At 37.8% G+C, this 15,195-nt stretch overlaps 1 protein-coding gene across 2 annotated transcripts; it reads left to right on the top strand.

Moving 5' to 3' along the window:
- The first annotated feature begins 11,559 nt into the window (after nucleotides 1–11,559).
- Nucleotides 11,560–14,949, top strand: LOC108992758 (putative ribosomal large subunit pseudouridine synthase SVR1, chloroplastic). 2 transcript variants are annotated; one of them, XM_018967389.2, is made up of 10 exons: nucleotides 11,561–12,127; nucleotides 12,248–12,327; nucleotides 12,604–12,704; nucleotides 12,813–12,885; nucleotides 13,056–13,149; nucleotides 13,381–13,429; nucleotides 13,556–13,706; nucleotides 13,861–13,917; nucleotides 14,239–14,294; nucleotides 14,412–14,949. In XM_018967389.2, exons 1-10 carry the CDS (start codon nucleotides 11,590–11,592, stop codon nucleotides 14,470–14,472), a joined length of 1,260 nt encoding a protein of 419 aa, XP_018822934.2. In that variant the 5' UTR covers nucleotides 11,561–11,589; the 3' UTR covers nucleotides 14,473–14,949. The 2 variants fall into 2 exon arrangements, with proteins under 2 accessions (XP_018822935.2, XP_018822934.2); XM_018967390.2 differs by lacking the exon at nucleotides 14,412–14,949 and having other exon boundaries at nucleotides 11,560–12,127; nucleotides 14,239–14,298.
- Nucleotides 14,950–15,195: the final 246 nt, after the last annotated feature.

Here is a 15,195-nt window from a genome sequence, read left to right as displayed (position 1 = left end):
CTTCTCTTCTTCCCTCTCCCGTAGCTCTTCTTTCGTTCTCTTCTTCTCATTTTTTTTTCTCTTCTTCCCCATTTCTCCTCTTCCCCATTTCTCTTCTCCTGCAACCATTCTCTCCCGCGACGGCACTCACCAGCATGGCACAGCTGCAGCTTTGATCCTGCACGACAAGCACATGGTAAGAGCTTCAAAACCCTAGCCGAAATTTCACTCTTGATTTTTATTGTTTGGGTTTGATTCGAAACCGTAGCCTTGATTCTACTTTTGATTTTGTTGATGTTTGGGTTTGATTTTGTTGATGGATTTGAGTTCCCCAAACTATCGATTGAATTATTTGGAGCCTGGGCTGAGCTTCTTGAATTCCCTTGAAGTTTGAAACATGATCTCGGGTAGTTTGAAATATGTTTGTAATTATGGTCTCGGGTACTGGGAGTGATCTCGCTTGTCTCCATGTTTGTAAAGAATAGGATACCAAAATGTGAGGAGTGTGTTAAAAGAAGCAAGCAGGCATTCCATCCAGAATTTCCCTTCTCTCCATTATGTATTGTCGGAACATTTGCTGGTCCTTTCTTAGGGAAACAAGTTTCTCTCTCTATGGCAGACAGTTTTAAATGGTATCAATATTGGTCCTCTATGGCAGGCAGTTTTAAAACTATGATTTAAAACTCATCCCACCTCTCTGTATATACAGTCTATATATATATATGAACTAAAAGTGAGTTCAAGACACCATGATGAGGTATTAGGAAGAGATTGGCACCATGCAGACTAGACATCAAGTAAATGGTATCAATATTGGTCCTCTATGGCAGACAGTTTTAAAACTATGATTTAAAACTCATCCCACCTCACTGCAATTTTAAAACTCTTCTCTGAAATCTCATGCTCCCACCTCACTGCAGTTTTAAACCCATTACACTTGTTTCAACAGTTGTAACTATATTTTATTAGGCTTCTCCTTTTCTTACATTTTACATATTTATATGTTCTTCCCATCTATATAAGCATGTATACCATTCAATATATAAAACAAAGCACTGTATCAATATTGATCCTCTATGAAACGGTTAGTATACCTGTTTTTTTGAAATCAAGTATTGTCTTTAAGCAATGGTTTGATTAGACCTTTAGTTCAATAGTTGGCTGCTATTGTACTAAAGGGAGAGAATGTTCACGAGTTCTTATTTTCTTTTCAGCTTTCTAGAATGTGATTAGGAGTCCATTTTGTATACTTCCTATGTACATGGGCGTTGACTAGTTTCTTCCAATCAATAAATTTCTTACTTATAAAAAAAAATGGTTTGATTAGACTTGCTTGCATGAGATTATGTGTGAATACTTGAGATTGTGGTTGTTGTTCAGTAGCAGTGTTTATGAGTCTAGTCCTGATTTTTTACAATTATACTTGAATCAAGGATGGACACCACATTTGATGAAGATTTTTTCTTTACCACTCTATTGCAAAGTGGTGAACAAGGGAGATCCACAACCGTAATGACTAGTAGCCATGATAATGTTGGACTCCAAGCAACACTATTGGAAGGTGAAAAAAGGCCACCTAGTAAGAAAACACAAGGAGGTGTCTTTCACCGTAGAGGAGGACAATCTCCTCGTGTCGGCTTGACTCAATATTAGTATGGATGCTATACGAGGGACGGATAAAAAATATTCTCAAATGTGAGAGAAAATTAGCAATTATTACAATGAACATAAAAATACTAGCATGGCAAATCGTTCTGAGGGGTGACCATTGACCAATAGATGGTCGGTGATCCAAAAATGCACAAATAAATTTTGTGCTACTGTGGCTCAAGTAGAATCTTTGCATCCAAGTGGTGCGACAGAGCAGGATAAGGTATGAGTTTCTAACTAAATTTCATTTTAAATTTTCTTGTTAAAATTCTATTCTCACATTTTTGGTACATTCGCATATTTAGATTAAAAAAGCTAAAATCATGTACAGAGAGACTGAGAATGTCACATACAATATGGAACATTGTTGGTGTCTATTGAGACACCAACCAAAATGGCAGCAACACGTGTCCATGTTGTCAACTAAAAGGAAACCACATGGGAAACGCCCTGCTATGGCAGAGTCAACTCCACTAGGAGACGACACGATAGATGATAACGTAGAGGTCATTTTTTAAAGGCCTCCAGGCAAGAAGGCTGAGAAAGAAAGGGAGAGAAAAAGGAAGGCTGCAGAATCTTACGATGCAGAATTTGTTGAGGCCTTCACTTACATGACAAATTATAGAGTTGTTTTCATGTCTGAAAGAAGACAAGCGACTAGTAAATTGGATGTTGATAGGGCTCAATTACTAGTGGAGAAAAAAATGAGAAATGATACGGAGAATAGGAAGATTGATATGGAGATAATGAAGATGAATGTTGCTGGCATGAATGGAATGCAACGAGAGTATTTCTTGCATCTTCAAAAAGAGGTTTTTGAGAAATTAAGGAAGCGATTTTCATCTCCATATCAATCTTCATCTTTTGAAGATGTGTAACCTTTTGTTGGTGGGGAGTTTTGGATTGTAGCCTATGCTATTTTGTGGTTTTTTGTTATTTTGGATCACAAATATGGGTGTGATGTTCATTGTTTTATATATTGGTTATCACTCTATTCATTACTCTTATTTTGCATTAGTTGGTGATGATGTTTGTAAGAATTGACTTGGTTGCATTGAAGATCGATGCAATTATTTTGATAATATTGATATCGTGTGATTAAATTTTGTTTATTGGATTGTAAAAATGAAAATGAATATAATTGTTAGAGATTATATGAGGTTATGAAAATATAATTAATTAAAATATAAAAATTAATTATAAAAATATAAAAATAAAAAATAATAATATTTTATTATTATAGAGAGTGTGATAGCCAATCCAATGTAGACTTTATGTTTTGAATGGTTAGCTAAAAGTGAAAAAGTTACATATTCTTCAAAATTTGAAGAATAAAATAGCCAATCCAATGACAATGCTCTTACGTGGACTTTTTTTTTCTCTATCTCTTCTTCCTATTAACAAAAATGAGGGAGAACTTGACAAAAATTAGATAGGGGTTTGATGAGATGAGAGAGAATTTAAGGAGAGACCTTGATGAGAGAGAGGGGGTCCAATGAGATGAGAGAGAGAGATAGAGAGCTTGATGAGAGGGGTCCGATGAGATTGAGGAGAGAATGAAATGATGGGTTGTTTTGTATGAGATGTGGGATGTCTACAGTGACTGGTCTGTAGAATTACTCTTACGTAGGGGAATTTAAGTGGTGGGTAATTCATTGTTGGTATTAGTACTGTTGTCTAATTGTAATGATTAGGATTGTTCACCCGAATTTCGAATCGAGTAACCGGGTATACCAGGCCCAAAACTCAGGACTTATTGTTAAGTCTCACATTACTTAACTATCACTATTGTATTGTCTTGGCCTCCTATATAATGGTTGGCCTAAAATGTTAAGGCAATCCATTAATTTGAAGTTGAATTCATATTTTTAACAAATTGTATATATTTATATACAATATATTTATATAAATTACTTATATAAATTTATAAATTATAAATTTTTACATTAAAAAGGGGAGGAGTGCGGAGCGGGGGCAGGGCCCCGCTGGGGTCAATCTGCCCTCGCCCCCGCATGGGCGGTGCGGGGTGTTGTACCAAAACCACCCAAAATCACACCCAAATACGAGATAGAGACAATATGTAAGTGGTTCGGCAACTTGCCTACGTCCACTGTAGCAGAAACAATATATTTCAAAGTGTTTGTACAAAATTTACAAACTCTGAACAAAACTATCTCTATCTCTGCAAATGGCCTCTACTTTAGATTTCCCACACTACCATTTCGTTTACAACTGATCTCCTTTTAAAGGAGAAGGCTCAGGAGATAAAACCGACTAACAGCCACTTTCATTGACTATTGAGTGACTGTTGGTAAACAAGTCTGATATTTTGGAGACAGACTTAAATGCCTGGAGACAAGCTTGTTTCTGGAGTAGCTATACAAGATATTTTCACATTCATATTCATACTTTGGTTGATATTTAACAATCATCTCATCCACCCATGTGTGTCATATTTAACAGACTTTAATGCCATGAGATATTTCCGCTATCAAATGCGCCATAAGGCAACAACGCATCTGAAGGTGCTCAGTAGTGTGAGATATTGATCAATTTTAAATAGTGTTGGAATTTGATCCCTGTGACGACTTTCGTCAACATATCTGTTTGATTGTCTTCAGTGCCAATCTTCCGAAGTAGAATGTCTCATTCATCTAATATCTCACCTATGAATTGAAAATGAATATCTATATGCTTTGTTCGAGAATGATACACTTGATTCTTGGCCAGATGAATTGCACTCTGACTATCACAGTAAACGGTAAACTCTTGCTGTTTAAAACCCAAATTTGTTACCAATCCCTATAACCAAATGGTTTCTTTCACGGCTTGTCACAGCCATGTATTCAGCCTCTGTTGAGGATAGTACAATTGTAGACTGCAAAATAGATCGCCAATTAATTGGTCCTCCAGCCCTACTGAACACATATCCAGTTATCGATCGTCGTTTGTTAGGATCACCAGCATAGTCTGAGTCAACTTATCTAATTACTAGACTATCTTCACTCTTCTTGAATTTCAAACCAAGATCTACAGTCCTTAGAATGTACCGTAGAATCCATTTAGCCGCATGCCAATGTGTCTTTCCAGGATTATGCATATATCGGCTGACTAAGCTGACGGCCTGGGATATATCAGGTTGTGTACACACCATGTCATACATTAAGCTTCCCACAACACTTGCATACGAAACATTTTTCATATAGTCTCGCTCTTCATCACTTTTAGGAGATTACAATGCATTGAGCTTGAAATATGGTGCCATTGGAGTACTTACTGGCTTCGTTTTCAAATTCATGTTGAAGCGTTGTAATACTCTCTCCAGATACTGCTTCTGAGTGAGGTGAATTGTGTTTTTAATCCTATCTCTGTTAATCTCCATCCCCAATATTCTTCGTGCTTCTCCTAGATCTTTCATTTCAAACTCTTGACTCAATCGAGCTTTCAATTTATCTATCTCTACCTTGATTTTACTTGCAATCAACATGCCATCTACATATAAAAGCAAATATATGAAAGATCCATCTGCAAGTTGTTTGAAATACACACAATGATCGTATTGGCAACGAGTGTATTTCAAGTCAATCATGAAGCGGTCGAAACGTTTGTACCACTGCCGAGGTGATTGCTTCAAACCATAGAGAGATTTCTTCAAATTGCAAACCAATTTTTCTTTACCAGTTTCTATAAAAACCTTCCGGTTGAGACATATAAATTTCTTCATCCAAACCACCATGTAAGAAAGTCGTGTTCACGTCAAGTTGGGCTAACTAAAGATCATATTATGCAACCAAAGTAGCAATATCCGAATGGATGAGTGTTTCACAACAGAAGAGAATACCTCAATATAGTCAATTCCCTCTGTTTGAGCATAGCCATTGGCTATCAATCTAGTTTTGAATTGCACCCTACCTTTAGCAGCTTGATCATCTTTATGATTAAAAACCCACTTACAACCAATTGACTTCTTTCCATTTGGAAGCGGCACAAGCTCCCATGTCTGGTTCTTATGAAGAGGCTGCATCTCCTCGCTCATTTTACTTTTTCATTCAGTCTGTTCACTAGACTGTATGGCTTCTTTGTAAGTGGTTGAGATCTGATCTCCTTCAGGAGGTAGTGCATACGTCACAAAGTCTGCATAACGTGCCGGTAAACGTGTCTCTTCTCGGCCTGTTTGTTGCAATTGATTTAGGTTGGCTTGGAGATTTCGTGACTGGACCAGCAACTTCAAGTTGCCCATGCTCTCCATTAGCGACTCCTGATTCTTTTGGCGTAATAAACTTCACCTTCTGCGACTCACAATGTACTTTACTATCATGGCTACCTTCATGGGAGTCTTTATGCTTATGTGACTTGAGCATCTCAGACTCGTTGAATGTAACATCTCTACTGACTATTACATTTTTTGACTCTGCACCAGAATCTATACCCTTTTACACCAATACTAAAGCCTAAGAATTTTGCTTTCTTAGCTCTAGGATTAAGCTTACTTTCTTTAGCATGACAGTAAGCTGGACATCCAAAAATGTGTAAAGAGTCATAATCAATAGCATGTGTACCTTTCCATATTTCAATGGGTGTCTTTCCGCCATTGGCAGCTATGGGTAATCGGTTGATGAGGTGGCAGACATACATCACAGCTTCAACCCAAAATTGTTTACTGATTCCAGCATCAAGTAACATACACCATACTTTCTCTAGCAAAGTACGATTCATCATTTATGCTACACCGTTTTGTTACGGTGTTCCTCGTACAGTGAAGTGTCTAACAATCCCTTCTTTTCGGCATACTTCTATGAAGGGGTCTAGAGTGTACTCACCTTCATTATCTGATCTGAGTCGCTTGATCTTCATGCCAATTTGAGTCTCGATCATCTCCTTCCAATCAAGAAAGATCTTCAATACTTCATCTTTATGCTTCATCGTGAACACCCATACACGACGAGAATAATCATCAACAAATGTTACAAACCAATGTTTACCTCCCAAAGATGCATTCTTGGTAGGTCTCCAAACATCAGAGTACACATAGTCAAGTATCCCTTGTGTACTATGAACTGCGGTTCCAAACTTGATTCGCGTCTGCTTCCCTAATACACAGTTTTCACAGAAAGACAGTTTGCCAATCTTGGCACCTTTGAGTAAGCCTTGCTTTATAAGTGTTTGCAAAGCTTTTTCGCCGGCATGTCCCATATGTGTGCGCCAAAGCCTGGTGGTGTCAGCATCAATCTCATCTAGCTTATCACAAACTGTGGAAGCTCTTCCACTAACAGTACTTCCTTGCAAGAAGTCTAGATTTCCTCGCTTTAAGCCCTTCATAGTCACTTGAATTCTCATTACCACCTTGAGAATTCCATCTTCTATGGTGATTCTGAATCCTTTTGAATCTAGAGATCCAAGTGAGATAAGATTCTTCTGCAAGTCTGGAACGTACCGAACTTCTGTCAATGTCCTGACGGTTCCATCATGCAGCTTCAGCCAAATGCTACCTATTCCCTGAGTCTTACAGGCATTATTGTTGCCCATAAGTACTGCTTCATCACTCTTTGTGAAGTCAGTAAACTAGTCCCGATTGGGACACATGTGATAGGTACACTCGGAATCCATTATCCATTCATCAGAATGACAAATAAATGATAAACCTATTAAGGCAAGATTTGCATCTTCATCTCTATTGGCGACATTGGTTGTGGAGGGTTGGTTCTTCTGTTGCCCCTTTAGCTTGTGATAATCCTTTTTTCAATGTCCTTTGTTGTGACAAAATGCACATTCATCTTTGGCAAGTCTTCTGCCGACTGATAACCACGTGATGTGACCCGTGTTCTCGATTGAGAATCCTTCTTCTTTCCTAGATACCTTGACTTCAGTCTCCCTCTTGCTGTAAAGACTTCATTTGATGTATTTAGTTGTACTTCATTATCTTTTCTGCAATATTCATTATTTATCAAAACACTAGATATATCGTTAAAACTAATATTTTCCTTCTCATACAAAAGTATAATAATCAAATGCTCATACGTATCAAGCAAGGAATTTAATAAAAATAAAGCTTATCTTCATCTTGGATTTCTACATCCAAATTTTACAAATCAGCAAGTATCTGATTGAAACTATTGAAATGTTTGGACATAGACAGACCTTCTCGCAATTGGAATTTGAAGAGCTTCTTCTTCAAGTATAAGTGACTTTCAATACTTTTTGTCAAGTATTTTTCTTCCAATCTTCGCCAAAGTTCACTTGCTTTTGTCTCTCTCATGACAAAATACTTCTGATCTTTGGCAAGGCACAAACGGATTATACTACAAGCTTGTCGGTTAAGCTTGTCCCAATCCCTCTCCGTCATGTCTTCTGATTTCTCCTCCAGCGTAATATCCAACTCTTGTTGGATCAAAATGTCCATGACTTCACATTGTCACATACCAAAGTTATTAGTTCCATCAAACTTCTCAACTTCAAATTTGGCATTTGACACCATAAATCTACTCCTAAAACTACTAGCACCTGCAATTTCTCCTTCTAATTCCATCTAAAAATTACTTAATTCTGAAAAATAAATTTCAAAATTTCAACCGTACGGATGAGTCCGGAATGATCCAAATAGTTGGAGAGCACTATTGGATCATTGAAATCAGACTCCGAATGGCTTAGATCAAGCCCAAAACAGATCTGAAATTTTGAACAGTCCAGATCAAACAAGAACAGCAGGCGGAGCGCGTGGCGAGAGTGGGCGAGCGTGAGCGAGTGTATCTCACGCGTCGTCTTCCTACTGGAGCGCGTGGGGGCGCGTGAGCGCGTGTATCTCACGCGTCTTCAACCTCTGGTGCAAGTGGGGGCGCGTGGGCACGTGTTCTGCATTTGTCTTCAACCTCTGGACGATCGTTGGCACGTGAAATGCACATTCCGACCTTCTAGGAGCGCGTGTGAGCTCCTCCGACGTCCATTTTTCGAATCCGTTTGCAGCAACGTGTTCCTCTTGTCGAGACGAACCTTCTGGTGTGGACAAAAGTTGATTTGGATCAACTTAAATTTTTTGGGTAGCTTAAAACCGAAGCTCTGACACTAATTGTTGTACCAAAACCACCCAAAATCACATTCACATACGAGATAGAGACAATATATAAGTGGTTCGGCAACTTGCCTACGTCCACTGTAGCGGAAGCAATATATTTCAAAGTGTTTGTACAAAATTTACAAACTCCAAACAAAACTATCTCTATCTTTGCAAATGGCCTCTACTTTAGATTTCCCGCACTACCATTTCATTTACAATTGATCTCCTTTTATAGGAGGAGGCTCAGGAGACAAAACTAACTAACAGCCACTTTCATTAACAATTGAGGGACTGTTGGTAGACAAGTCTGATATTTTGGAGACAGACTTAAATGCCTGGAGACAAGCTTGTTTCTATAGCAATTATACAAGATATTTTCACATTCATATTCACACTTGGATTAATATTTAACACGGGATAGCCCACCCATCCATGCAGGAGCGAGATGAACGAAGACAAAGTAGCAGGGGCGGGGCCTTACTGCCCACCCCTAGTACTAATTCCGAAGCTTATGTAATTTGATAGTGTTGGAAACTCTTGTGTAGATGTTAGTCAGTACAACTCATTTGTTTCGATTTTCGTGTTCAATATTCGAGATCCAACAAGTTTGTGTCACCTGATAAAGTCAAAGTTACTGATCATTGCGGCCCATCACACAAATCTGTTAAGTCATTGGCTTTTACTCATGAGATGTGGCTTTTACTCATGAGATGGATCCCTATAAATTGTTTACACCCAAATGTTAAAACCTTAAACTGGAAGAAGCATACCTCCAAGATTAAAATGTAATCTTTTTGTAGTTAACATTAATTTTATTTCTTTTCCTCTGCCATATTTTCCACCAGTGCCACAAGGTATCTAAAATCTATCAAGATTGTTGGGAAAATAATCTTGATCATTGAAATCGAGCGGAAACGTTTAGTGGTAAATTGCACTAATGCTAAGCTCTTGTTTGTTTATTTCATTCCTATTACGGTCTGAATAGAATTTGGCTATATACTGTCTTTTTTAATATTGTTTTTAATACAATAAAATGATTACAGGAGTGGGTAGGGTTGTGCAAAAATCCGACTTTCTGACTCCGCACTGTCGAATTTGGAGGTAGAGTTTTTTTTCTTACCAACTCCGACCTCCAACTCCGAATTATTAATTTACTAAAATAAAATATATACTTTCTTGCAATTATTTTATATTTTGCTCATATAAATATATAGTATGGTCTTATTATTAGTCTATAACTTATATTCAATACTATTTGTGCACTTATAATTGTCATGGAGAATGCAGTATCTACTAATACATATCTATAGCATGTAGCACATGTATTGTTAATGACTATAACTTATGAGTAATGCTATGTTGCCCAAATCCTATGCCTCCCAAAGCCAAAGTGAATTAATGACAATGGTCTCTCGATTTGCTCCCTGCCTCTCAATTTCTTTAGGTTATTATTCTCGACACTTCCTTAAGTTTTTCTTGGCACTTCATTCTCAAATGTATCGGAGGAGCAATGGCCTGTTTCAAAGGAGTTTCAAGCTTGAGTTCAATGTAAACATTATATCATTATTTTGCTTATTTGGATATTGATTTTAAAACCTTACAATTTTCGAAATTCCAAATTGAAAATTTGCTTGGTTTTTTCATTACCACTCAAATCCGACATCTACTTCGTTTTCACGGAGTTGGAACGAAGCAAATTCACTGCATATTAGAGGCGGAGTTGGAAGGTAGATTCAACCTCCAATTAAGTAGGAGTCATAGTCGGATTTTGAGATTCCAATTCTGACAAAGTTGGTGCACACCCCTTGGAGTGGGGAATGTTGTTTAGTTAAAATTAACCGCGTTATAAGCATCTATGGTGCCCCTAAGTTGTTTAAGATTTTAACACAAGTCAGGGCAACAAATATTGATTGAGGTAGCAATGAGACCTATTGTAGTTATAACCACACAATTTAGTATTGAGAGGCTCGTGGCAAATTTAGTGACAATATTGAGGCATTAAGATGAAAGATTGGGCAAATTTAAATTGTTTTGCTGTTGCACTTATTGTACTATTTTATTGTCTATTGGTCACGTTATTTGTTGCACTTATTGTACCATTCTGTTTTCATTGTCATCTATGTTGGTCACATTTTTTTTTGTTGCACTTAGTGGTTTGTTGACTTTTGACTCAAGAAGCCTTGTGAACAATTATTGTACTCTTCTATTCATGTCTGTGCATTGGTCAAAATCTTGTGAGAGCAACCCTAAATTCGTTGAGGTTATTTTGTCAAACGTGTTATAGGATCTCCTCGGCCTCTTGAAGTGGATAGATTGGTGGATGATACTATGTTTCTCTCTAAGTGTTGTAGTGCTCCTCAAAAACGTGATAAACATTGAACTCGGATTCAAGATCATGTACGAGAAGTATGCTCTGCTCTAAATCTATCTAACTATTTTAATAGCAGAGTAGTTCAGGAAGGGCCATGCCGCAAGAAAATGTTAAAAAACATTATTAAAACCAGTCAAGTGTAAAAGAATAGAAAACTGCTCAAATCACATTGCCTAAAAATGACTATTATATTATCTTGACATCTTATATAAATGTTGATATAAGAGGTTAAAATAATACAAAATACAACTCTAATGAGTTTAAATTTTTTTCATATTTAAAAATCTTAATATAATTTAGATCTAAAAATTTTTAAAAAGTAATTTTTGAACCCAATACAAAGATTACAAAACCCCTACCACCATACGGGTATCACCACCCCTACTCATATGGTACCATATTTACCCTTTCGACTCGTTGGCATGTAGTTCTCGTCGTTAAAACAAACGACTTGTAGTTTATGTCAACCAAAGAACATGTCGTGGAAGCCTCTCATTTGATTCTTACGACGGGGAGAAAAAGAAACCCCTCGAATCCGATGAGGTCCAAAACCCCTATCTTTCAGAAAATGGCAACAGCAATGGCCTCATTCTCCACCCTACACCATCTCTCGTTCTCGCTCTTCTCCAATCCCTCTCTCTCCCTCAGACCCTTCCGTTCATTTCCTCGCATCATAAACTGTTCACGCTCCTCGCTCTCCTCTTCCTCTTCTTCTTCTTCCCCTTCCACATCTTCCCTACAATTCAACATCTCCTTCGCGCCCCCTAAACCCAAGCCCAAGCCCCCCATGTCTGACCAGCTTTTGGACCCCGACGACCTCTCCAGCGATCAGCTGATCATTCCGTGGATTGTCCGCGGCGAGGATGGAAACCTCAAGCTCCAGATGCACCCTCCTGCCCGTCTTCTCCACGCCATGGCCAATGCCGAGACCGAAAAGAAGAAGAATAAGAAGAAGGATAAGAGCCTTGATAAAGTTAGCCCGGAGCCGAAGTATTCCAAGGCCGCCAGAAGGTTCTTTAACGAGAATTTCAAAAAGCCTGAGCAGCGCCTCAGCAAGGTTCTCGCCGCTACGGGAGGTAATTTGTTCATTTGCCGACCACTATTTGATTGTCATCTCAAATGTATACTTTTGCACAAGTTAAAAAATTATCAACAGCTTATTTGTTGTTCTTTTTTGTACGTGATAATTTCATCAGTGGCGTCGAGGCGGAATAGCGAAGAGCTTATATTTGAAGGAAAGGTTACTGTTAATGGTTCTGTGTGCAAGGCTCCTCAGGTTAGAATAACTTCCTGTTTCATACAACTTCGTGTTTCTAATTGTTGTTGAAATTACTGCACCGAGGGTATTTAATAATCTGAATCAGCTGGAACCACGGTTCAGCAATGCAAAGAGGATTCTAGTTCTAATCTCTCCTTCCTCCTCCCCTTGGGACTAAAACTCGCTCGTACGAAAACAAAAAAGACAACATTTGTGGTTGCTGTTGTTGTTCGTTTCAAAATGAGTCATTCCTTTGTATTTTTATTATATTTTGTTGCTCCTGTTCATTTGCAGACGCGAGTTGATCCTGCAAGGGATGTAATTTATGTCAATGGGAACCGCCTTCCTAAGAAGCAGCCTCCAAAGGTGTATTTTGCCCTGAACAAACCAAAAGGGTTTGTAACTGTTGCTGATGCACTACTTGAATGTTTGAGATCATTTTATAGCCTGAGCTCTTTCTGTGATGCGTATATGTAAAACTAATTTTAGTAACATAATGACAGGTACATCTGCTCATCTGGTGATGTAGAGTCTAAATCCGTGTTGTGTCTATTCGACGAATATTTGAAGAGTTGGGTATGGGCTGGTGGCCACTTTATACATAATGTTTTCTGGTTGTTGATTTTGTTTTCAGAAGTATGAAATTAAAGTGAAAACAGAACTAATGTGGGCAAGCTAACGGAAGGCTTCATAGTTTGCATTAATATAATTTACAAAATTAATGAAAAAATAGTCCTCATTTGCAGGGTAAAAAGTATCCAGGACCACCCAAACCACGATTATTCACCGTAGGTCGCCTTGATGTTGCCACTACTGGGTTGATTATTGTGACCAATGATGGTACGTAAATTTCTATGCCTGCAACTGCCTTAAAAAGATGTTTTCTTGGGTTTCTCAAAATATATATGGGAAGGAAAATGATAGGCTTACTACTCTCCTACTACTTATTTACTACTTTTTTTGTATTTTTTTGTTTATTTTTACTCAATGGTTAAGGAAGTGAATTTTAGTAAAATTATATATTTTTTAATGGATGCATCTAAAACCATATCCAATGTTGCTTGTTTTCAGGAGATTGTGCTCAGAGACTTTCACATCCTTCATCTAACTTAACGAAGGAGTAAGTGTTCGTACATGCTAATGTCCTTTATTCATTTTCTGCCGTCTCAACACTTTACTGTTGGATGTGAATAATGTAACTTTCTTTCATGCATATTCTGATGACATATAACATGACATCTTGCAGATATATTGCAGCAATAGATGGCATTGTCACTAAGAGGCACTTATTTGCGATCAGTGAGGGGACAGTGATTGAGGGTATCCATTGCACTCCAGATTCAGTTGAGTTACTACCGCGACAAACAGATATATCAAGGCCTCGTCTTCGCATCGTGGTACCCGTTATCGATTCCAATTTTTTTAGAACTTTCTAATATCCATAATCCAAGACAAGTTGCTACTTTCTTTGTGTTACTCTTGGTCAGTTAGGTTTGCGGCTGTATTTCTTGTAGTAGCGAACTTTCATTTGTTCATCTTGGAACCCTACAGGTTCATGATGGGAGGAAACATGAAGTTCGAGAGCTCGTGAAAAGTGCCGGACTTGAGGTCAACTTTGGTTTATTTATGAGAACATTTTCCTGTTCCAAAATTGACTTTGGTCGTAATTTTAATGATAATATCAATCTAAATGATACACTTTAAGGTCGCCTCTTTTTGTTCTTTCAATTGTTTAGCCTAAGAGCATAATTCTGTTGGGTTTTTTAGATTATATACATCTTTATAGCATGGTACAGCGGAGTTGTTCTTTCCTCATATGCATAAAATAGGGGAAAATATTTTATTTTTTCTTTCTTCAAGATGATGGGGCATTTTTGGTGGTTTGTGTTTCTGTTATTTTACCTTCTCTGCTTATATTTCTTGTTACAGATCCATTCATTAAAGCGGGTAAGAATAGGTGGCTTCAGACTTCCATCAGATCTCGGGTAATTTCTCAAAATGATAACTTCAACTAAATTAGATATGACTTTTTAAATTCTCATATCTATCACACTTTTAACTTCCGGTGGTTACCAAGCTAAACATTGTCTTGGTGTTTTCAGGTTAGGGAAGCACATTGAACTAAAACAAAGCGATCTGAAGTTACTGGGTGGGATAAGTTAAGGAACCAGCTGATTAAGAAAGCTTCAGCTTCAAAGTGTTGCCAGGAAATTCACCAATACCTTGTTGTTATGGGTGGGGGAACCATTGGGTTGTGATTCCAATCCCATGGGAGGACATAATTTGGATAACAGGAGTTGAACTGCATCTTGTGTATGCCACCATTGGTAGCAATGCAAGTGATCTTTATTGCAGAATTTAAAGATCAAATCGTACTGCGAAAGAGAGGTGTGGTTAGATCATCCATATAGATGTGGAAAATGCAGGTTACAACTGCTATCTTTACGTGGACAGTGCAGATGATAAAGGATGGTTATACTAAAAGTGTGTTGGCTTTTAATTAAAGATCCGAAGCTGTAATGATTTTACCTCAGAAGTCGAAGCATATACAAAAAGCAATATGTTGTCGCCTCCATGTAAGGAATTATGTTGTGTTCTGCCCTTTAAACCAAAAATTAATTTGAAATGATTTTACGTAATCATCAACTGTCTGAAATGTTTTGTTATCAGGTATATTGTTGCACTTTCTTTTAATTAAAATGTTTGTGAATTCACTCCATCTTCAGTTTTGGCCTGCACTCTGGAAATATCGTAATTACCAGAGGGTTTGTTTAGGAGACCGAGCAGATTGCGAGGCATGTTCTCCCTGTACGCATCTCTACTTACCTTACAGGTAGGGGATTTTGCTCAATGGGGCTTTGTGACGGAGGATTCCCACTGTTTGGA

This window comes from Juglans regia, chromosome 7, assembly GCF_001411555.2.
Source record: "Juglans regia cultivar Chandler chromosome 7, Walnut 2.0, whole genome shotgun sequence".
In the NCBI taxonomy this organism is placed as follows: Eukaryota; Viridiplantae; Streptophyta; class Magnoliopsida; order Fagales; family Juglandaceae; genus Juglans; species Juglans regia.
The sequence above is the reverse complement of the archived record's forward strand: the minus strand, read 5'-3'. Positions and strand labels throughout refer to the sequence as shown.

What these genes read in the sequence shown, in the direction of transcription:
- LOC108992758 (XM_018967389.2), top strand. Translation starts at nt 11,590, where the DNA reads ATGAGGTCCAAAACCCCTATCTTTCAGAAAATGGCAACAGCAATGGCC. An exon ending in ACGAATATTTGAAGAGTTGG is followed by an intron (nt 12,886 to 13,055) that starts GTATGGGCTGGT and finishes CCTCATTTGCAG; the next exon opens with GGTAAAAAGTATCCAGGACC. An exon ending in GATTATTGTGACCAATGATG is followed by an intron (nt 13,150 to 13,380) that starts GTACGTAAATTT and finishes GCTTGTTTTCAG; the next exon opens with GAGATTGTGCTCAGAGACTT.